Source organism: Paramisgurnus dabryanus, chromosome 3, assembly GCF_030506205.2.
Source record: "Paramisgurnus dabryanus chromosome 3, PD_genome_1.1, whole genome shotgun sequence".
NCBI classification, from domain to species: domain Eukaryota; kingdom Metazoa; phylum Chordata; class Actinopteri; order Cypriniformes; family Cobitidae; genus Paramisgurnus; species Paramisgurnus dabryanus.
The window spans coordinates 29,462,192-29,484,253 of NC_133339.1; the positions used below are offsets into that span (position 1 = coordinate 29,462,192).

The 22,062-nt window shown below is 37.9% G+C and overlaps 2 long non-coding RNA genes and 1 gene segment (V, D, J or C); 2 read left to right on the top strand and 1 right to left on the bottom strand.

The window, feature by feature from the left end:
* Nucleotides 1–1,475: 1,475 nt before the first annotated feature.
* The window catches only part of LOC135766935 (Ig heavy chain C region-like), a 76,437-nt gene continuing 55,850 nt past the window's right edge, over nt 1,476–22,062 (bottom strand). The window contains 5 exon segments of the C gene segment in view: nt 1,476–2,590; nt 2,686–2,988; nt 4,184–4,477; nt 4,630–4,923; nt 9,112–9,151. Of these exon segments, the coding sequence occupies nt 2,235–2,590; nt 2,686–2,988; nt 4,184–4,477; nt 4,630–4,891 (1,215 nt within the window).
* Nucleotides 16,861–19,602, top strand: LOC135767027 (uncharacterized). The gene is made up of 3 exons (XR_010541872.2): nt 16,861–17,092; nt 17,429–17,496; nt 18,624–19,602. It is a non-coding gene; the product is annotated as an uncharacterized lncRNA (long non-coding RNA).
* LOC135767021 (uncharacterized) lies at nt 21,112–22,019 on the top strand. Its single transcript, XR_010541871.2, has 3 exons — nt 21,112–21,597; nt 21,696–21,823; nt 21,906–22,019. It is a non-coding gene; the product is annotated as an uncharacterized lncRNA (long non-coding RNA).

Consider the following 22,062-nt stretch of genomic DNA (forward strand, 5'->3'; position numbering starts at 1 on the left):
ATAAATGTGCATTCACCTTTGCCATGTTATATTAATTTAGTTGACTAGTGGTATACACTGATTAAACATCAACTTTCCTATATATTGCGACCACAGTCCCAACCCGCCAGTCGTGAGCCTCGAACCGGCTCGGCTTACAAGCCGGCACTCTAACCACTAGGCTACAACTGCCCCCCATTTAAAAAAAAAACGAGTTACTGCCAAAATCAGTATTGTGTCAGGTCAGTTTTAAAAAGTAAATTCTCAATTTTATGCAAAATCCAATATCCGACGTGTTATTCTGTCATCTTTTCTATTTTTTTCCCAAAACAATCGCCACTCCTCCTTTTCTGCAAAATTCTTCCATTGCCAAAATACATTGTCACATCATCATTGTGTACAAACAGTTACAGTATGGTTAGAGAAAGTACATTTCTGTTACAGCTTTTCTAGGAAATATTTTATTTGTACACATTTTCTGTTCTTAAACTGAACACTAAAAGATCTGAAATGATTTGAATATATTTTATAGTAAACAAAACTATTTCTACTTCTAGAACACAACCTTGACATGTGGATTTATTAATTATGACTGCATAATTGTCAATAATATAACAAATAATATAATTTCAGAAATCTCAATGAGCTTACATAATGATGACCAAAAATACAAAACTAAGAAAAATACAAAACATGAGAGAATTTTTTTACAATGATCACAAAGAAAAAAATAACCTCTGAGTCTTCATTTTCTTTTCTTGAGATTTTTACTGCTTCATCTAAAAAAAAAACAGACAATAATTATAATAATTTAAAATAAACAAGACACTTCAATTACATAAAAACCGAGGACATTCCATGTACACTCCCAACAAGCGATTTTGTGATTAAAAGACGTCCAAACACAGCCCAAATGTGTAGATTAAAACAAGAAAATTTTGGGCTGTCAGAGGAAATGTACAGTAATGGATGTGTAACCATATCCCAAAAATAAATAAATAAAAAACAAACACTTTGTAATCATTGTTCACAAATTATTTAGGCAAAAACTACATGGCTAGAAGTGGGTTTCTCATAACCAGACTATATCGGGTCTGTTAACCTAGACAGTGAAATTATGGCTATTTCTTGCTGGGTTGTACAACAGTAACAGTAATCCAGAGTGGATCTTCTTTATTTGAAATGTTCACTTTATTTAATATTATTTGACAGATTACCTTAGACAGGCTGATGAGAGCGCTGTAGGTCAGAGAAAAGAGGAAGAGTAAGATGAATGAGGTTGCAGTAGACCAGAGACTTCTGAACTCATCCTCCTCCAAAACAGATTCATTACAGTGTAATGCAAAGCCTGTCTCAAGTTCTGGAGGTTCATCTGAGAAAAACACATAAATGCATGTGAACGGTATGTACATTACACATATTGTTTAATACACATATTATACATCTGAGTTATCCTACACTTTAAACTCAAAACCATTTGTTTAACCTTCGTTGTGTTACATTAACACACGTCTGCCACTGAATTGACTTATTTTCATTTTGAATGTGCACATGAAACACATTTGGTCATAGTGCAACAGCGTAACCTTTGTTTAAATGTGCATAAGTTCTGCATAAGTAAACACTGTAACTTTAATTAACCTAGACATACTCAAAACACCTTTTCTTTATGTGTTTGGTCAATATTCAGAAGATTTCATTCTAGCTGGAATACAAGTGGCATTACTACACGTGCTGTGTTTCCAAATTATATGGTTTTGAGATGAACCATGGATACATTTTAAACCTCTAATAAATGCTGGACTAAATCATGCAAACACAGATTTATTAGTAAAAATGTAAAAGAAGACAAAACAGAAAGAAACGATCAACACTAAAACACATATTTGCCAAAAAGTGGTTTGGTGTAAAAGCATCTTTCATTGAGTATAAACATAACATCAGACTGCATTAAAATAAACAACAGGACAAAATATGAATCAGCACATCAAAAACTGTATCACATATTCACATCGGTCATCATAAATCATTGCTTTAAAAAGTTTTTACAATTTTTTTCTTATATTTATTATAAATTGACCTGACATGTTTTTGGTGTAATTTAGCATTGGTGTTTGACCCATGCAGTACAGTGATACAGACATGAAGAACAAAAAACATAACAAAAGATCAGAGGTACATACTGTAACATAACAAGAGCAACAAGACAAAAGCGTGTCAAACCATTTAACTGAGACAAAACATTGAAAATATCATTAAATATAATCGGCAGGGCAAACAGGGCAAGGACGACATGACGGTTTACTTTGGCTTGCTGGTATTAATAATGGTGCTTTTGTATTCTCCATGTTGGCATGCACGACTGCGCAATAGATTGTGGATTTTTCAAATAGTTTTTCAGACACTTCAAATAAGCTGATGACAGATGTGGTGTCCTTCCGACGGATTGGAGTACTGGTATTGCCCTCCTCATATTTTCCATGATCTACATTCCACATAATATAAACATCACCAAGTTGACGGCTGCTGACCTCACATGCCAGAGAGATGTGTGACCGGTTTGTGCTGTCACTTTGTTGTTCATAAAGGACAACACTGGGTTTGTTTGAATCTGAATTTAAAAGGGAAGATAATGAATCATTAAATAATTCAAGTAAAGATGGCATAGCCAATCACAAGATTCAAATCATTCAATTGTTGACTTACCTCCTTTATTAAAACTGATCTCCTGCTTTATGTTTTTATCACTGATAGTACAGATGACCGTTTCACCAGCAAACCATTTATCTCTATTAACAGTGACATTGTGAATTATCTGAAACTGTGAATTGTCTTGTGATTGTACTTCAGCTTTGTTTAAGGTTAAAGCTTCTTTTTCCAATGTGCATAACACTGAGGCATCTTCCACTGCTTTGTGTTCATTTCCAGAAACAACAGCCTGCAAGATCACATCACCGAAAAGAAATATGTCTCTCTGTATTGGTGACTTCAGGGTCAGCTCTAGCGTAGCTACAGAGGAGTGTGAGAAAATATTTTAATGTCAGAATGGTGTCATTTATAGTGGTGACAAAATTGTGTCATTAGGTTGGTGACATTTGGGAAAGATTGCAAGCAGGGCCTGAAATTAACACCCGACCATGCGCCAAATGCGGGTGGATTTTGCAATTGGCGGGTAACACTGTCAATCTACCAGCCACATTGGCGGGTAGCCAATGCGAATCAGTGATGCGCGGGTCAATGTATAAACAACCCACTCCCGACCGACATTTTCAACTAACCTGCCAGGAATTGTTCAAAATAGTTTTTAAACCCGACCGACTGACCGCGGCCCGAATATCATTAAAATATTTGTCTGGGTAACCGCCAACCGCTCATTTCTTATCAACCTGCGCATATCACTGATGCAAATTGAGTGATTCATTGAGAGGATGCGACTGCTGTTTCGCAACGTTCATGCGATTGGAAAGAAGATGACGAATAGGGTGTGAGACTGTGTTGATTAAACTGTTGATGAGATGGGATGAGAATGCAATGGTGACATAGACTACAGTATAATCACAGTTGCACAGATGTGTAGTGCTGCTGTGACGGATCAGAACTCTTGGATGTGTAAACTTTAAAGAGAGTTGCGCTACTGTGTCTTATACTGTAGTATATTAACATACATTTTGCGAATAGAGTAATGAAAAACAAACGTATGTGTGGCGTTTATGTGCGCAGTTTGTGCCCCCTCTGTCTCTGTGTGCGCGCGCGGGTTTAAGGGCACTCAATAGGGAACATCGGAGAGACGCCTTCCTCAAAGCAAGCGTACATAAAGTCTTTCTGCTCTTGACAGGGCACATATAATAAACAAAATAATCTCAACAGTATTCTTATTCTAATAAAACATTTCGTTATGTCTTAACTTAAGTGTGTGTATAGAGACTAGAGAGTCAAAAACTGTGTCTGTGCTGGTCTTAAAGAGACAGTAACCTCAATTAACATACTTAAGTCTGTGTCATTAATGTTAATCAAACAACCTAAGACAAAGAGAAATTCACTTTTGTAGCTCTAAAAAATTATTATATTTAATTCATATATTAAAAACAGTGTTATCATTCACTATCCAGGCAAAAAAAAACTGGCTGGTAAAAAGTCACTGTGGCAAGTGGTCAAAAAAGTTAACTTCAGGCCCTGATTGCAAGTGAGCAATATGATTATTTACCTTTGATATTTTTTGTCACATGTTTCACTTGGCCCATGTGCGTGACATTACAGGTGTATTCAGTATGTTTGTTCCATGATTCACTGCTTACTTTGTAAAGACTCCGTGCTGTGTAAAGACCTGTATCTTTATCCTGAATGTAGTACGGTTTTGTTTGATTGTCCATAATGATATTATTTTCCATCCATTGTACAGTGAGGGCTTTGGGGTGGAAGTCCTCAATAACACACATGACAGATGTACTTTTCTGAGTTATTACAGGGACCAAGCTCAGGGTTGGTGCTTGGGCTATAACTAAAACAACATATATTCTGAGACAAGGAAACAACTATGTGGAAGACATTCAAAATTTTAACTAAAGAAAGTATACCTCATTTTCTCATTTGCTTCATCTATTCATTATGTTTGTTTAAATGTTTTATAAAAATGCTAATGTCTGTAATTACCTCTTGGGAATGTTGCATTAACAGTTTCTGAAGGGTGCACTGCTTGACATGTTATACTGGTTTGATTTAATTGACTTCCTGTAACAGTGATGTGACTGATTTTCAGTGACTTTCCATTAATTTCTACTGCAGGGTGTTGGACAAAATCAGTCAAGGTGTTTCCGCTTTCATCGGTCCATTTGAAACTGAGTGCTGTAGCAGGAGAAAATTCAGAGGCCAAACAGCCAAGCGTTTGGGTAGCTGAAGTAGTACACTCAGACATCTTGAACACTACAGGTTTTTTAGGTTCATCATCTGAAAATACAGAAACCACAGTTTATTACACACAGATATTCCTGAATCCAACGAGTCAAAATCTTGAAAATATATAGTTACACTCTTGGGTTGTTTTCGCTGGGTAAAATTGAACATAATTAATACAAATTGTATGCTCATTCATTTGAGCTTATTGTGCATTGAGTAATGATCAAATATACACCAGATTTTATTGGGATACTTCACACTAAAATTCTGTCATAATTTGCTCACCCTCATGTTGTTACAAACCTGTATACATTTCTTTGTTCTGCTAAACACAAAGGAAGATATATTGAGCAATGTTTGTAAGCAAACCGTTTTTGAGCCCTATTGACTTCACAGAAATATTTTTCCTACTATGGAAGTCAATAGGGCTCAAAAACAAATATTTGGTTACAAACATTGCTCAAAATATTTTCCTTTGTGTTCAGCAGAACAAAAAAATATATTCTATTTATTTAGTTGTACCTCCTTCATCAAAATAGTTCTGCTACTTAAGAACTTTAAGATTGAATGCTGTAGAAGTATTGTTCATTGTTAGTTTATGTCAACACATGCATTTAACTAAAGTTAATAAATATAACCACACTTGCAAGATATGTAAGATATGTTTTTGTAAATGTTAGTGATGTTACGTTCGTGAACGAATCGTTCTTTTTGAACGAATCTTTTATGTGAACGAATCGTTCTCGTTCACGCCATCCATTGACTCATATTTCTCGTTCACTGAAATTTCCCTCCCTTCTTGAGGAGCACGGACAAATGATGCGCGGCTTTCTTTCCGCCTTCAAAGAGTGACAAAACTACGAGCCAATGGCAATCGAGTATAAGCTGTGGCCGAGCATATGATTGGCTCAACGTACTGAATGAATACGCCCTTCACTGACCGAGCCGCTGTTTTGAGTCTGAACGAACGAGAGAGAGAGATAGAGAGATCGCGTTCTTAAACAAACTGAATGACTGGTACAGGTTACAACCTAATGAATGAGAGAGATCGTATAGATAGCGAGTGCAACGTAAACAATCTTGTGAAAGAATCATGTGGTTTTATTTTAATAAAGTTATAGTAACCATGTTTAGGCGGACTATTTACCTTAATACAAATGATAAGCAAGGTAATTACTGTTGAAAAAATTGGTATTTCTGTTTAATATAGTTTTATATGTCTATATAGTTTAATCCACCCTTTCACCGAACTTAAATCAGTCATCTGCGTCTGAACGAAGTCTTGAACGACATGACCGAAATTATATGATTCGTGAACGAGGATCTGATGACTGACTGAACCAGAGGAGGCATGCACGGGAGTCTTTATTTACAACAAATCTAGATTAGATGTACTATGAATGTACGTGTGTCTTAATATATTCGGTAACTTGATAAAATTATGCTTAGTATTTCACAATTTGAGCTTTATTAAAAACTAATGAGTTTTTGCAAAAAGTCATTCATTGTCTTATAACACATAATGACACACATCTTCGCCACCTATTGGCGTATTTTTGTAAAATTAAGAAATGGTCACTGAACGAATCAGTGAACGAGTCTGAACGAATCATTTTGGTGAACGAACTGAAAATGAACGAGTCACCTAAATGAACGAAAATTTCCATCACTAGTAAATGTTTGTTTCTTTGTAATATAGAGATTTACAAACTGACAAACATCCTTTCCATGCGATGTTCACTATGTGCAAAAATATAGTTTTAAACATATTATTAAATATATTTCAAAATATACAAAAAATATATTTCTAAATGTATTTATGTACATATATTTTCTATCAATATATTATTCGGACACTTTTTGTATATTTTTATAAATATTTTAAAGCATTTAAAAATACATTTTGCCACTAATATATTTCAGTCATGTCACATTAGAAGATAAAATGATTGTTGTCTGTCCTGGTTTAAACAGAATGTGTTAAAACGTCCTTCAGCAAAAACAACATTAAAGAAAAAGAAAAACGAAATTGCAACATTATAAAAAACTGTAACAAAATAATATTTTAAAAAAGTGAAAACTAAAAGTAAAAAATTGACTCAACATATTGCTTTTAAAAAATTCTCCCCAAACAAAATATGCATTGTGGTAATTAATACTTGGGGTAAAAATATAAAGGCCATAGTTATATTAGAACATTTAGGTTTTTACAAACAACCCTTATAAAAAAAACGTTACTGGTGTCTATCATGAGACAAAACAATGGCACTTATGCATGTTAAGATATCAGTGCAAGAGGATTTTAAATTAAGATTAATATAATATAATTAAAAATAATTATTTTCTTATGTCCAAACATCTAATGAGTTGTCCTTAACTTAACAGATCTCTTTGTTATACACTTTGTGTTGTTTTAACACATCTTATGTTGTCCCTTTTATTTATTTGAACTCAAATTCAACACGAAATGACACATGATGTGTTAAAATAACACATAATGTCTTAAATAGGATAACACAAACAATGTGTTAAAATCAATACATCCTTTCTTAGTGTGTGGTAAAATTAGAAATGTATTTGCTTGCCCCTCAAATAAATTTTTAAATACATGTTAATATATGAAGGTTAAAACTAGATATATTTTCAAATTCAAAAATGTATTGTGTTAAGCTTTACTTTCCAAAAAATGTATTTAAATTTTAAACATGTTTTTGGCTGGAAAAATGTACTGTTTTGCTGTATGGGACAATATTTGAAGAGTTTCGTTGCAAAACAAGATAAAATTTTTGTCAAAGCATGTTTATTATTATGTTAACATGTTATTATTTTGTTTTATTGTGCTACTTAGGTGTATTTTTTAAGTTATGAATGTTTAAATCAAAACAAACCAACTGCAGTTGAATTGATATTAATTGGAATGCACAACCAAAAACGACATTTCTGAAAAAATTCTCTTTGCAACGAAACTCTTTATTTAAAGATTAAATCATTTTAATTTAGTATTGAAAGACTTCATCATCTACATTATACAATTAAAACACTTCACTTGCACTGTGGGAATAATAAACTGAACGTATGCGAAAAGCCATTGTGAAATAAACCTTTAAAAGAGATTCTATATCTCGTGAAAAATCCCAAACAGAAAACATACAGAAATACAAACAATTAGCTACTGTTTATATAACTATACACTGTAAAAAAGTTAAAACAGCTTGGTTTTGCAAGTCAATTTAACCTACTATTTTAAGTATTGGATTAAAAAGTTGACATAACTTAAATTTAAGTTGACATTTTTAACTTATTTTTTAAGTTAAAGTAACATAAAAATATGTTTTGATTTGACAAAAATGCTGCAATTTTTTTACAGTGCAGCTATTATCATAATTATTTCAAATAATTGTGAACACAAAGATAAATAGAAACACAAAATCACATTAATACACAACTAACATTTAAGTAGACGATTAGTTGGATAAATGGACTTACTTGTGACGGTCACTTGTGTGCCTTTACCCCAGTAGTCAAAATAACGGTAGTAAAAAAAAAAACGGGCTTTGAATACTAAACTAAAGCAACTTGTGTATTTTAGCTTTTGTGAGCATTTTTTTTTAAGATTGCTGGGTTATTTTTAACACACCTGCTGTGTTTGTACCTTTTTGACTCAATGGATTAAAAATATCCCACCATTTTTAGAGTGTAAATTTCTTACCGTTCAAATTTTAAGTAAAAGCAAACTTATTGTTTTCGATGCTTTAACATGTTAGATTAAGTTAAGCAATTTTAATTTGTTAAAATTTGTAAATAATAAAAACAAGTCGAAATTACTTAGCCAAATTTTAAAATTTGTTTAAAGTATGTTGCAATCACTTGCACAATTAGTTTGCTTCAACTTAAACATTTAGGCAAGATTTGTTTTCACAGCGAGTCCCTCTGTGTCAAAATCTCATATAAAAATAACAAAATAATGAAAACAGCATACGGATCTTATACAGGAATACTAAATTTAGGCTAACTAATCATGTTTTAATAAACAATTATCCTATTATTTTTAAATATTTAAATGATATCACCACAATGCTATAAAGAATGTCTCGTACGAATAAGAAACATAACATGTGAAATGAAAGTAATGTTTCGTTCTGACATGAATACATTTGATTTCTACAAAAACAGACTTAAGCTTATTAAATTAAATGTGTAAGAAATACCAAATAAAGGTAAAAGAAGTAAATTACTTACTTGTGACGGTCACTTGTGTGCCTTTACCCCAGTAGTCAAAAGCATCACAATGATAAGTCAGACATTACCCGATGTGCAAAAACCTTCATCCTCAAGTCTACTAATAGCAGTTTATAATCTTTATAAACTTAAAAAAAATACAGTATCACCGAAAACACTGCCATATTATAGCAAATCTTTACACAAAAATAGTTTTACACATTTCTCAAAACAAAGGTTGAAGCTCTCATAACAGCCATTAAACACTTTTTTTAATTAACAAACTGTCCACTTTATGTTTTAACAAACTGTCCACTTTATGTTTTCAAATGACATCCTATTTGCTGGGTTAATGTTCTGAGAAATAAATGCAGTGTACTATCATAACTTATTTATGCATAAAATGTGTCATGTTCTGTATAATAATAAAGAGGAAGAGTGAAGGAAATAAGCGAAAAAAGAAAACGGAGAGATGTATTGTAAACCTTGTGAAAATAAGTAGATGAGAAGAGGAAGATTTTCCTTCAGTAGTTGACATTAAAAAAGTTGAGAGGAATGCTAAAGGATGTTTAAAAATATACAAGTAGACAGTACAATCAGTGGAAACTCAAATGAGATTACAGTTAAATTACCTATAATAAGTATCTCAATAAGTATAATTTACACAGTATTGAAAATGTACTCTCTATTACTAGCAGATCTGGCAAAACATACATTATCATCACAGATAACTTTGATAATTAATACATTTCACAAATATTAAAGTCTTTATTAATTGTATGTTAATTTCTGAATTTGACAATTGTTCATAACACTATATTTTTTATTCAGCACCCGAAATACCGATAGCATGTATACTGACTGATTGTTTAAATGGCCTGATTAAAAGAGCCATATTCCTTAATCTTCAAATAAATAAAACTCTTATGTGTTTTATTTATTAAATTGGTTACACTTTGCAATAAGGTTGTATTAGTAAACATAAGTAAATGCATTAACTAACATGAACAAACAATGAACAGTATAATTTTTAAACATGTATTAATTTTTGTTAATGTTATTGTAACGTAGGCTGCTTTACACAAAGCGGGAAAGAGACGAATTCATACACTCTTAAGAAAAAAGGTTCTTCAAAGGTTCTGAAACGATGGTAAAGGTTCTATAAAGGTTCTTCATTCCCTTTAAAGCAGGTAATCTTCATATTGTTTTAAATGATATATTTCAGGGACTCTGCTTTAACAATGACTTAGGATAATGATTTGTTATTATAAAGCATATACATGTATATTTTACATTAAGTTTATTAAACTAATTATGAAAAGAATGTGGTACAACCCAGATATCAGACGGACTCGGCCCGAATGTGGCCTCATGATGGCACTGCTGGCGTGCTGCCGGCAACGGCATGCAACATGTCAGCCAAGTATGGGCACCTGTGTGGCAATGATGGCACTGGATCCATGATGGCAGATAATATTTGGGCCAGTTGTGATTGGGAGGTATGTGGCCCAGATCAGTGTAGTGATTCTGGCCCAGTGCAGTCTAGTGATTGTAAGCCACATTTAAAATACTGATTTATAATAAATAATTAGAAGAATTTAAAGATTTTCAGGCTATCTTAATCTTAATGTTAATTTAACCTTTATTAAGTAAAATGTTAGTTTTGTATTAAAAGAAACTAATATATTTGGACAATAATGTTTGTCTACATTTCAATCACATAAACTTGCCTTCAGATCATGGGTCAAGATTATTTTGTTCAAATGACCCTGAACTTCCAAAAGTTTTTCTTTCTGAATTTAAAAGTTTCTATAACGTTGCTTTGAGAAGCACCATGGATCGTTTCTATTTAAACTTGCTTTTGCGCGATTTTCATTGTAGCAGGAATTTATTCCTGCTGAAGATTTCTGACTTCAATGACTAAACTATCATTGTATACAATCAGATGTTAGATACTGCAGAAATAAACGTTACTGTGCTGAAGATTTCTGACTTCAATGACTAAGTAAAACTATCATTGTGTACAATCAAATGTTAGATACTGCAGAAATAAACAAAATGTATTGTTAACCTTCGCGTTACGTTAAGGATGCCACCAAAGTACTGCGAGAGCAACTCGAAAGATCATGGACAGCATTCTGATTTCAAATCACTCTCGCGGTATTTTTACGTTATCCGTTTCTCAGTTCCTGCAACTCAGCATTACGTTGAACACCTTGTCAAAAATGATTGAGATGGCCAATCAAATCAAAAAAGGCGAGTGCCACTGGCCAATCACATAACAGAAGACGAGCTTTCCTGTTAACGGAAGCCGAGCGGCGGCCAATCAAATTAACCAATAGGCGGGGTTACCGTCGGAGTAGCAGTTACACCGTGTCAATCAGTCGGACACACAGATTTCAAAGGCAGCAGGATGAAAGATAGTAAGTACCTGAACTTAAATATTTAAACTTTTCCAATCATAAAATTGTTTTTGTTTAAATGTCTTACAAACGTATAAAGGGATGCAAACGTTTACGTGATTCGTGTGTAACGTAATGTGTGACAATTAACGTTATATTAATATTAAATTAGCTGTTTTCTATCAGGTTAAGAATAACTGTGATCATATTATAATGAAGTAATCGAATTTGGTTATCTGGTCTTCCTGATGTTAGAACATTTATATAAAAAACATATTTAAAAATGTATTTCTGTAACGTTTAATTTCCTTTTTTGATGAAAGTGTGTCTGTGTTCATCAAGACATGAAGACTCTGGAGTGGGACAAGAGAAGGATGATGGGGTGTATATTCCAATAGACACATTAAGGTAAATTAAATATTGAGGCTCATGTTTGCATCTTTGTGTTTATATATCTGTCATGATTTCGGTCTTATTGGCCTCAATATTATATAATATTATATAACAGGACGAACTTGCCAGTATGGATCCCGCGGAGGTTGAGGATTTATCTGCCCGTATGTCGGATCTTTCCTCACGTTTGGACCAGCTCAGTGCCGATGCCACCCAACTCAGCCTGCCATCGCAGACGGAGCCTCATGTTACTGCCCCACCTCCATACGATGGTAATTCTACCTCCTGTCGGGCTTTTCTCACTCAATGCTCTTTGGTTTTTGCCCTCCAGCCCCGCCGCTATTTCTTAGAGTTCACCCGGGTGGCGTTTGTGATCTCCCTTCTGATTGGCAAGGCGCGCGAGTGGGCTACGGCCGTGTGGGATGCTCGCGATCCTTGCTGTCGGTCGTTTCAGGAGTTTCGTGAGGAGATGGAGAAGCTCTTCGACCGTTCGGTGCGCGGGGACGCCGCTGCGGCTCGGTTGGCACATCTGGTTCAGGGAAGACACACAGTCACCGAGTACGCCATTGACTTTAAGACCCTAGCGGCTGCCTGCCACTGGAATGAAGCGGCTCTCCGAGCGCAGTTTGTCGAGGGGTTGTCTGATGATCTCCAGGACGAGATCGCTGTCCATGATCTTCCTCCCTCACTAGATGCCATCATTGACCTCGCTCTTCGGATCGAAGCCCGGAGATTGCTTCGCGATCAGCGACGCTCCATTCGCCAGCGAGCGTTTTCGGACAAGACCACCACTTCCCCTTCTTCATCATCTTTACCCTCTGCCGTGCCTGAGCCCATGCAGCTGGGGCGCATGCGCCTGTCACAGAGAGAGAGAGAGAGACGCTTGCAGAAGGCTCTGTGTCTGTATTGTGGGAGATCCGGACATTTTGCTAAGACCTGCCCGTTAAAGGGCCGCTGCCCATCTGTGAAGACGGGAATCCTGGTGGGCGCCACTTCCTCTAAACTCTCCCCTGTTTCCAGTACCCAACTCCCCGTCGTGTTGTCCTTCGCTGGGCGTGATCATCCGTCCACCGCCCTTCTCGACTCTGGTGCGGAGGGCAACTTCATTGATGAAGCTCTGGTTCGCGCCTGGGGTGTCCCGGTTGTCCCTCTCCAATCCCCTTTGGATGTCTGGTCCCTCAAGGGGCAGCAGATGGCGCGGATCACACATTGCACTTCTCCTGTGAGTCTTTCTGTGTCTGGTAATCATCGTGAGGAGATTGTGTTGCACGTCCTTCATGCGTCTCTATCTCCTATTATTTTAGGGCATGGATGGTTAGCGCAGCACAATCCTCACGTTGATTGGCAGCATAGTGTTATCTTGTCTTGGTCCCAGTCTTGTCATGTGTCATGTCTTGGTTCTGCTGTTTCTGGTTCTGTTCTTTCTCTTCCTCAGGTTCCGGCGGTCGATTTGACCGGGGTCCCGGCGGAGTATGCGGATATCGCGCAGGTGTTTAGTAAAGCCCGGGCCACCTCCCTGCCTCCTCACCGGCCATATGATTGCGCTATTGATCTCCTCCCCGGCACTTCTCCGCCTAAGGGTAGACTTTATTCGTTATCGGGTCCTGAGAGAGAGGCTATGGACCAGTATATTAATGATGCCTTGCGTGCCGGTCTCATCCGTCCCTCCACCTCGCCCGCAGGGGCGGGGTTTTTCTTTGTTGGCAAGAAAGACGGCTCCCTGCGCCCTTGTATTGATTATAGGGGCTTAAATGACATTACTGTTAAGAATAGGTACCCCCTTCCCTTAATGTCTACTGCGTTTGAGCTCCTGCAGGGGGCGCAGTTCTTTACTAAGCTAGATTTACGCAACGCCTATCATCTGGTGCGAATAAGAGAGGGAGATGAATGGAAGACAGCCTTTAACACCCCTACCGGACACTTTGAGTACTGCGTTCTGCCGTTCGGCCTTTGTAACGCCCCCTCTGTCTTCCAAACTCTGGTTAATGATGTGCTGAGAGACATGGTTAACAAGTTTGTCTTTGTGTACATAGATGATATTCTCATCTTTTCTCCCTCTATGCAGGAACACACTCAGCATGTTCGCCGAGTCTTACGCCGGCTGTTAGAAAATAAGCTGTATGTCAAGGCGGAGAAGTGCGAATTCCATCGTAAGTCAGTTTCGTTCCTGGATTTTGTTGTTGCCCCCGGTGAGATCCGTCCCGACCCTGCCAAGATCAAAGCGGTGGCCGAATGGCCAGTCCCCGACTCCCGTAAGGATTTATTAAGATTTTTGGGTTTCGCCAATTTTTAATCTTCTCCCATCGGTTAAACCCAGCAGAGCGAAATTATGACATAGGCAATCGGGAGCTGCTGGCGGTCAGACTGGCTTTGGGTGAGTGGCGTCACTGGTTAGAGGGGACCTCGGAGCCCTTCCTGGTCTGGACGGATCATAAGAACCTCGAATACATCCGTTCAGCCAGGAGGTTATCTTCTCGTCAGGCTCGTTGGGCGCTCTTCTTTGACAGATTTAACTTCACCCTCTCGTACCGGCCCGGTTCCAAGAATACTAAGCCCGATGCTCTCTCTCGTTTGTTCGAAAGCCCCGGTTCCGCTGGGGACGAAACCATCCTCCCGGAGGGGCGGGTGGTGGGTTGCCCTGCGCTGGGGAATAGAACAACGGGTGAGACGGGCCGGCCGGGAGGGGGAAGTGCCAGAGGGGTGCCCAGCGGGTCGATTGTGGGTTCCGAATGCGCTTCGCTCCGAGGTCATCCGGTGGGGTCACGAGTCCAAGTTTGTTTGCCATCCGGGGGTTCGGAGAACGTTGGCTACCGTACGTCAGCGTTTTTGGTGGCCCTCTATGGGCCCCGATGTCAGACAGTTTGTGTTAGCCTGTCAGGTTTGTGCCCGTAATAAGGCCTCTCATCAAGCCCCTATTGGTCTGCTTAAACCACTACCCATTCCCTCTCGTCCTTGGTCACATATCGCCATCGATTTTGTAACCAATTTGCCTAGTTCTAAGGGAAACACTGTAGTTTTGACCATTGTCGACCGCTTCTCCAAGGCGGCTCACTTTGTCCCTTTGCCCAAGTTGCCCACTGCCAAGGAAACTGCCCAGGTTATGATCGAACACGTCTTTCGCTTACATGGTCTGCCCACAGACGTTGTTTCAGATAGGGGTCCTCAGTTTATTTCTCGTTTCTGGCAGGAATTTTGTAGACAGATAGGCTCCACAGCTAGCTTGTCTTCAGGGTATCATCCTCAGACCAACGGGCAATGTGAACGGGCTAACCAAGATTTAGGTAGAGCTCTCCGCTGTCTGACATCGCAATATCCGAGCTCCTGGTGCCAACAGTTACCCTGGGTTGAATACGCCCATAATTCTCTCCCTGTTTCTTCCCTTAACATGTCCCCTTTTGAGGCGTCCATGGGGTTTCAGCCCCCTTTATTCCCATCACAGGAACCCGATGCGGTGGTTCCGTCTGCGCTGGCTTTTGTCCGTCGTTGCAAACGCACCTGGAGAAAGGCTAGATTTACATTACGTCAGGTTTCCAGACGAACCAAAGCCGCGGCCGACCGTCACCGTAGAACTGCGCCCCGTTTTATCTGTGGGCAGAAAGTATGGCTTTCGTCCAAGGATTTACCTCTCCGTGAGCCTTCTCGCAAGCTGGCTCCACGATTCCTTGGGCCATACAGCATTGTTAAGGTCATTAATCCCGTGACGGTCAGGCTCAGATTGCCCCCAACACTCGGTCGGGTTCATCCAGTTTTTCATGTGTCTAAACTGAAGCCTGTGTATTTTTCCCACCTTAACCCTGTTCCCTCTGCCCCCACCCCTCCCACCCCTCAGCTTATAGATGGTGCCCCTGTGTATTCGGTTAAGTCGTTACTGGATATGCGTCGCCGGGGTAGGGGATTTCAATATCTTGTTGACTGGGAAGGATATGGTCCGGAGGAGAGGTGTTGGGTACCGGCCCGGGACATCCTGGACCCTGGGCTGATAGAGGATCTCCGCCGGCGACGGGGTGAGCCCCCTCATGGACCGCCCGGTGGCGGTCGTGGGGGGGGAGTCCTGTCATGATTTCGGTCTTATTGGCCGCTTTGTCTTTGTTTCACCATGTGTTGTGTTGTGTTTATGTTTTGACAGCTCCACACGTGCGCGCCTTCCACCTGGTGACCTCATTATCTCCGACTCTTCTCACCGGCGTCCCACACCTGATCCTTATTATTTGCCCATCCGGTTTGATTTAAATTCCCCTCGTTTCCTCTGTTCCTTGCAAGTTCGTCTTTGTGTGTTCCTGCCCGCTAGCTCTGTCTAGTTCTTGTCGAGTCCAGTTCTTGTTGTGTCTTAGTTCATTCTAGTATATTTTCACCGTGCTCTCTGCTGCCTTTGCCCCGTTAGATTCCCCGCCTTGCTGTCAGTCTCTCCCGTTTGGTGTGGCATCTGTCAAGTCTTCGGATACTCTCGGTCAGAGGAAACTCCTAGCGATATCTACACCTTACGCTGTCCAGCCGCAGTGCGCTCATGTGCGCGTAATTCTGCTGAAGACGCTGGCAGCCGCAGTGCGCTCTAGCGCGTAATCCTGCTCTTCACCCTGACTGTCGCAGTGCGCTGTCCAGCGCGCGTACTGCTGAAGACTCTGACCGCTTCTCTCTCTCTCTCTGTGCCCCGCCAGGAGCTCGTTTATGTTGACGGACTATTGTGGATGTCTTGCAGTCCGGCGGAGTTTTCCCACACCTGAGCCCAACGAGAGGATATCACTGTTATTCACCTCTCCAGTGTTTCCAGTTCCCCGCACCTTTTTACATGGACACAGAGTGTTTTTCTCTTATACATTTTACATATATCTGAAGTCATTGAGTGTTTGTCTCTTATACATACCATTAAAACCCTCTGCTCTGGGATTCCCCGTGTTGTGTAGTTCCTAACAATATCAAAAGATTGCTCTATATGCCTAAATAGTCACATTGTGATTTCAGTGAAAGCTGATAAATACAGAGGGCTGGACAGTGGTTTCATTAATTAGGTGAGTAAGAACTGACCATAGCCTAACATTACTTTAGTTACCCGAATTGCATTGTTGAATACAAAGGAAAATGGTAAAAATACAAATATTTTGAATATATGGAATACTGTGAAATTATTTTCTGTTAATCATCTGCTGTGTTTGCTTCAGGTAAAGAGGTGGGACAAGGATGCTGACAGGACAGGAGGAGGTGACATTCAGGTTAGTGACAGTACATCAGGGCCACCATTTAATTTAATGTTAATTTGTTTGCTTCTAAAATCAATACTTGACAAATCTTTAGAATTATATCTGCAAAGCTGAATTTCTCATAGGAGGATAAAGTATGACAGCAATTGTGAAGACCTTAGACGTGCAGTATATGGTTCTTCTCTCTCTGTCATTTATATTGATTTGACTTAATTTTCTTGGTAAATAATAATGGGGATATTCCTAATATAATATATTTTAAGTACATGCTTAGAACATATCTCATTTGCTTTGTATCTAAATGAAAAGTACCTCTTTTAGGTCTAAGCTATGTTTCATTTTATTTAGACATTCAACGCAGACATTTTCATCCAAAGCAACTTGAAGAAGAAAACAGAAGCAGTTCATCCTAAAAGGTTCATCTTCTAATTGTTTATCTAACTGTTTGTTTTAAAGTATATCATTATGCTCAGAGGCGTCATGCCCATTCAAACTGAGGGGGCACCTGCCCCCTTGGTTTTTTTGAGCCAATGGATTTTGCATCCAACCTCAAAATCAAATAAGCGTCCATTAATCTGTTATTTGACCTTTAATCTGTTTAATATGCACAATATTATACATTCTGTGCTGCATCCTTGTCACTTTTCAGAGATTTTCGCCGTTTTGATAGTGTTCTGATCATGTTACACTACTTTTATTCTGGCGGCAGCTGGCGCTGCAGTCAGAGCGCAGTCGCAGACGTCATCAGCGTCTGGGCGCGCTCACGAGCTCTCTGCTGTTGCTGGCTTGCTGCTGCATTTGGCTATCTGAGGAATTAAAACGTGTTAGAAACGCTCACAACATTTCCAAACCCCAGTACGGTAATGTGCAGTTAACCTTCTCTGTGTAGAAAATGTATGGTTTTAAATGTGACCGTCTCAACGTTATATTAGTAGAGATTCATCTTCTTGGCACAACGCCAAAGTTCGCCAGAGTTCACGCGGGCGCGGAATCACAAATGCCCACATGAGGTAAAATTTAATGCAAAAATCCGTTCCTCTAATAATTTTATCTAAACATATTTTTTAAATCATTATTGAACATTAAAATCAATCACGTGGCTATAGCTTATGTCATTTTCGTTGTTTATATACTTTATGGATTTAATGTTGTTGTGCAAAATGCATTAATGACACAATTAAACAAGCCATTAAGACTTAAATAAAACATGCCGTTTCAGATGTAAATATGATGCAAATGTGTCCTTATTCCGATTGAATAGTATTTGATATTAAAGTTAGTCATCACTCTTATTTTGGAGGTTTTTGCATGAAAGCAGGGGTTTTCAGATTGTTAGAAATGTAAGTGCCATGGAAAAGACTGAAAGCTCTATAATATTTCGTTTGATGTCTGTGTATGCACAAATTTCTGTGAGCTGTTGACACTTTGCCCCCTTAAAAAAAATTGGTGCATGACGCCCCTGATTATGCTTTTAATTACTTTATTATATGGCTTTTGCTTCATAACAATTATTGATTTGCATCTGTTTTCTTTTATATAACAGTGGGCTGCTGTAATGTTTACATCTATGGAAAGAGGAGCTGAGAAGAAAAGAGAGGCTGGAAAGCAGTACTTCTTGTTGAGGACAATCCTGAATAGGAACACTTTCTCATAGACATAGATTATTATTAGTGTTTGATTGTTTGTTTCATTTTTATGAATTGTATTGTTTTAATTTTTCGTTTTATTTGAAATTACCTAAGTTAGATTCATGCTAATACTTTAACTGGACCTTGTATCTTTGCTGGCTGGCTGGCTGTAGAGTTGGTTTCACATACACATGAAGTTTCTAATTAACTAACTTTTAAGTTCAGTTTGGTTTAAACTTGTATTTACCCATGGTAATTCATTTAAATTTCTATTCATGCTTATATATTAATTTCAATGAACTTCTGTATTTGTGTATAGCTGGCAATTTGGGCAAGCTACGTTTAACACACAAATGTATGTCACAAAGGTTTTTTTTATTATCAGTTTGTTCTAAACTTTTGTTTGTTTACTAAGGATGAAATTGCTTTGTAATTTAAGTTGTTGGTAGATTCATGCCAATAATGTATTTGAACAAACTAGTATTTTTGATTATTGCTGGCAGTTTATACTAGAAGAGTTTTAACACATACAATGTTGTAGTGTTATTGACTTGTGTGCTATTGATTAATAAAAAGGAAAACAATTTGAAAGTAATTTTTCGTGTGATTTATTTATTAATATAATTTGGGCAAGATTAGGCTGAGTTATGGCTCAGTTTTGGAAGTTCTGGTTAAATGCTGGTTTTAATATGGTTGACCTATGGCTGAGAACTGGTACCGATGTTAGAACCTGTTCTGGCCCAGGTTTGGGCCAATTATGGGCTATTATCTGTCAGAGACATGGGCCAGTTGTGGCCCATGTGTGGCCTTTGTCCGTAATTCAGAACTGGGCCACTGTAGGGCCGTCATTCTTCGTTGTATGTGGGCCGAGGAAAAACTGGTTGTGTGGGCCGGAGCTGGGCCGGAACAAAAATGCTATCTGGGAACATGTGTTTAGTTTTTTTTTTTTTTGATATTTCAGAGTTTTCATATGTGAGGAAATTTTGCTTATGCTGGGAGTGAAGGCAGTGCGTATGACCGCTTGATATGAAAGACACATCCTGTTTTTAAAGGTGATGTATGCATGTTACTTTCAATGCTGGCATTAAAATAATAGTTATTTACTGTTTAAACATTTTGGAGATTGTGTGTGTGATCTTGTGGCACATTTACTTGTGGTAACATAATTATTTTTGTCTATCTGTTGTAGGTGGATCATGAGTGAAGCTCTGCAGGTCTGCCATTGGCTTGATAACAGTGGTTTATGTGAATTAAGTGAATTCAATTTATTAATAAATCTTTCACCAAGCATTCACCTATTTACTGACAAAACAGGTATCTTGAGCAGAGTCATATTAAAACTTCTGTCAAATCATGTTTTACATACAGTATGTAAGCAAACTCCAGGCTAATATTAACTTGTTTTGTCCCCATGTCTTATCCTTTCTCCCATTTCCAACAGATCCAAATCTTGTTCAGCCTGATGCTCAACCTTGTATGATGACGACCACAGCCAGGTGAAGGAGATCTGTGTTAATCACAGCCTGTGTCTCAAGATCAACATGACAATAGCAGACCATTTCTTATCTTACTCTTATCTGACTAAATGTTCAGCATCATTGCAACAAAACAAAGAACATTGGATGGAGTATTGGATGATCCCGTAAAGAAAATAATATGGACTTTTTTGGTGAGATTCTACAAAGATTGACACAATCCAATTGACTTTTATTTTTACAGTTAATAATGCATTATAAACATCCCATTCATTTGTATTCTATGTCATCGATCTGTTTGTGCTAAAATGTATACATCTGAATGTAATGTCAATAATATGTTAAAGAGCACCTATTATGGGATACACGTTTTTAAACATCCTTTTGTGTGTAAGTGTGCATTAGTACATGCTAACGATATTCAAAAAGTACATACCTCAAAGAAAACGATGACGCGAGTTATCGTCTCTAACGTTCGAGGACTACATAAACACTCGGATTGTAGGCAAGCAGTTCCTGCTTTGACTCTGTTTGCAAACTCTTGTTTCATTGTTTAAGCGATTAAATCTCTCGAGTAGACGCTGTCTCTTTAGATGCGAGGGAAAAATAGCACTTTATGGACTTCCACAGAGGACATCATGTTTAATACGGTTCCAGAAAAATCCAGTCAGAAGTTGTTCACGGAGTTTTCACAATAACTGCTTCTCATGAACCGAAGCTGGATTTGCGCGACGTCTCCTCTTGAAAGTTGGATTACTGTGCACTTCTGGATCACAGGCTGCAAGTATTCACGTTTATTATTTGCCTTTTACTGTACGTTACGTAACCGGTAACCGGAGATTAACATAATGTGCGTGTAGAGCTAAGCTTGCAAGCTAATTGTCTTGTTTTGTAATATTGTATTTCATAAACAACGTACCATATTTACACACGTGTATGTTGAATTATGCAGACTATCGTTTTTTTATCGATGTTGGTTTAGACATGTTTACAAACTTGCTAAGTTGCTAAGCTAAATACAAATACAAATGCCAGCTAAACTGTTACCAGTAAAATTTGTTCTCATGATCAAACTCAAGAAACTCTAAGTACAGATGATTTGTTTAAAGTTATATGTATTTTACTGTTGTATTTACTTGAAGCTTTCTTAGATTTTGAAACGAAGTAAACACATAATGTGTGTTGCTAATGTTGGGCCATGTAATATGTAATACATTTACGTTTTAATGAATAGTCTAACGATTTATAGTCGTTGTACTCTATTGTTATAATATGTCTTTTTGACTGAATACATGTTTGTTTTATTTGTCTATATCCTAGATTCGCAGCTGGACACATCCTTCTACACTGTATGCAAACATGCAACATCATTACACACAGTACAAGGAGTCAGACTGGCATATGAGGAGCAAAGGTGTGTAACACACATGATGTATTTAGCTAGTGAAACCACTACCAGTCTTAGATGTATAACTGATGATGACAAAGTTTTTTTTCTCTGCATAATAATAGGAACCCAGGCAGTAGCATCGTTTCACAATGTTTCCATCACCAGTGGATGCCTTTGCTGTCCGTAGCCTGAGATTTCAGATTTGCAGCAAAAAAATTTTGATTTTCTCATTTATTGGAATGCTGTGCAGGTATTTAAGTATTTTAGTAACTTTGTTAAATAAAGTAGTATTTACTTTTACAATAAATTAATTGCTTGTTTATATTTTACAGGTATTTGTACCTTGCAGCCATCCATTACAATGTCACCAAGCCGTAACAAAAGCAGGAGAGGGAAAGTACAAGGCTATGTTCCCAAAACACACAAGTGACATACCATAAGCAGTAATGTTTTATTTCAAATACATTCATAATTAAAAACTTAATGTAT